The sequence below is a fragment of the Rhagoletis pomonella genome, unplaced genomic scaffold (assembly GCF_013731165.1).
Source record: "Rhagoletis pomonella isolate Grant_MI unplaced genomic scaffold, Rhpom_1.0 Rhpom_scaffold_10215, whole genome shotgun sequence".
Taxonomy (NCBI): Eukaryota; Metazoa; Arthropoda; class Insecta; order Diptera; family Tephritidae; genus Rhagoletis; species Rhagoletis pomonella.
The window spans coordinates 3,743-5,755 of record NW_023468746.1 but is presented as its reverse complement, the minus strand read 5'-3'; the positions used below and the strand labels follow the sequence as shown (position 1 = coordinate 5,755).

The 2,013-nt window shown below is 39.7% G+C and overlaps 1 protein-coding gene across 1 annotated transcript; it reads right to left on the bottom strand.

The window, feature by feature from the left end:
* Positions 1-69: 69 nt before the first annotated feature.
* LOC118756419 (uncharacterized protein K02A2.6-like) lies at positions 70-471 on the bottom strand (the record flags this gene model as incomplete). Its single annotated transcript, XM_036491185.1, has 1 exon — positions 70-471. A coding segment is annotated over exon 1 (402 nt), but the record flags the coding sequence as incomplete, so codon positions are not given.
* Between the last annotated feature and the right edge of the window lie 1,542 nt (positions 472-2,013).

Genomic DNA, 2,013 nt, shown 5'->3' with positions numbered 1-2,013 from the left:
TAACAGTGCTAAGTGAATGTCTGATTTGTCTTTAAAACATTTCTCCAGCATCGATTTGGCTGTTTGGACGTATCGTTCTGCCAAGCCGTTGGAACGTGGATAGTTCGGACTCGATGTGTGATGTTTGATTCCCCAAGCGTTCATAAATTCTGCAAATTCCTGGGATGAGAATTGTGGGCCGTTGTCGGATTCAAGAACTGATGGTATGCCGTGTGTGGAAAACCACGGCTTTAGTATGTTTATTATATTAGTTGTAGTTGTTTGATGTGCGATGGCTAAATCAAAGAATCCTGAATAGCTGTCAACGATAAGGAGGTAAGTGTCGCCTTGGAAATTGAATAAATCGACAGCTACTATTTCCCATGGTAAGTCTGGGACTGGTTTAATTATTAGGGGTTCCCGTGGCTTCGAGGGCTGATACGATTGGCACGTGGGACAGCGCTGTATAAATTTGTGTATGTCATTATGCATTTTTAGCCAAAATACTGTGGATCTTGCCCTATTTAGGCAGCGTTGAATTCCCAGATGGCCGTCGTGTACTGGGAGTGATTTTGGAATAATTATTTTCGTCCCTTTGAGAATCATTCCGTCTTCTGTTGGCGGTTGCTCACGAATGTTCTAGTATGGGCGTAATTCTTGTTGTACTTCTGTTAGGGTTGATGGCCAACCTTCCAAAATCTGATTCTTCAGCGCCTACAACTTGATGTCGCGATTCGTCTCGTCAATTATCTTTTCTCTGGTAGTTGGTCTGAGTTCCGTTAGCGATTGAACTTCGATTTCATCCTCCTTTGCGTCGTTGCTGGGGTTATCGCAATCCCTGCTGAAGGTATCGGCTAGTTTTATTTCAGTGCCTTTTCGGTAGACATCTTACGGTGAGTATGGTAATACATGGAGTAGAATTTTTTTGAATCCTTAGCGATGTTGAGTGCAACGGCTTTTTAAAGATGGTTCGAGCGGCTTATGATCAGTTTCGATTACGAGTTTTTTGTGAAACTTTTCGCATGCAAAGCGTATTGCTGTTGCTTCTTTTTCAATTTGGGCGTAATTCTGCTGAGATTTCGTCAGTGCTTTGGATGCATATGCGACGGGTTGATCATTTTGCAATAGTGCCGCGCCAACGCTCGATTTTCTGGCGTCAACCTGAAGTTTAACGTCTAGATTAGTATCGTAGTAACGCAGAAGCGGAGTAGAAGCGAACGCCGTTTTTTAGTTCGGTAAAAGCGATTTCCTGTTCAGGTGCCCAACACCAATCTGTACCTTTTTTTCAGTAGCCTACGAAGGGGGGCAGTCCTTTCCGACAGATTTTGTATGAACTTGGATAGATAAGTTGCCATACCGAGTATTCGTTGGAGCTCGATTTTGTTGCTAGGCGTTTTAGTTTATAGATAGACTCTATTTTCTCTGGATGTCCTAAAAATTTTACTCTGTTGGAGTCGAATACGCATTTATCTTTGTTAAGTTTTAAACCTGCGTTGGCTAGAATTTCGATGACCTTGTTCGTTTGTAGATCTAATTCCTTTTTTTGCTTCGGCGTGTAAAATATTTAAAATGTATACTGTTAAAGGAGACTTCATCGTAATGTTTCTTTTCATTTTGTAATAAAAACCACGCGCGCCTTATTCTGTAATTTTTTCGTTTTCTTATTTTGAATGCAATCTTGCGATTTAAAAGTCGAATTTATTTATTTATTTATTTAATCTAGAAATAAACATTTCGTACAGACTATTTGGTAAAAAACAAAATATAAATTAATAACTAATTTAGCATACTATTTAAAAGTAGTTTGAAACTAGATTTGGAAGAAGAGAAATCGATAGCGGAAGAGTTTAAGAGCGAATTAAACTCGTTTAGAGCTCTGCGAATAGGAGCGTTATTCGCATGATTATTCCTGACCAAATCCAGAGAAAAAATGTCATGATTCCTAAGGCTTCTTGGTGGGATATTAAATGTAATCCGTTCGAGTAAGAACGGCGAGTCAATCGCACCCCGTATAATGTCAAAAACGAAAGTAAG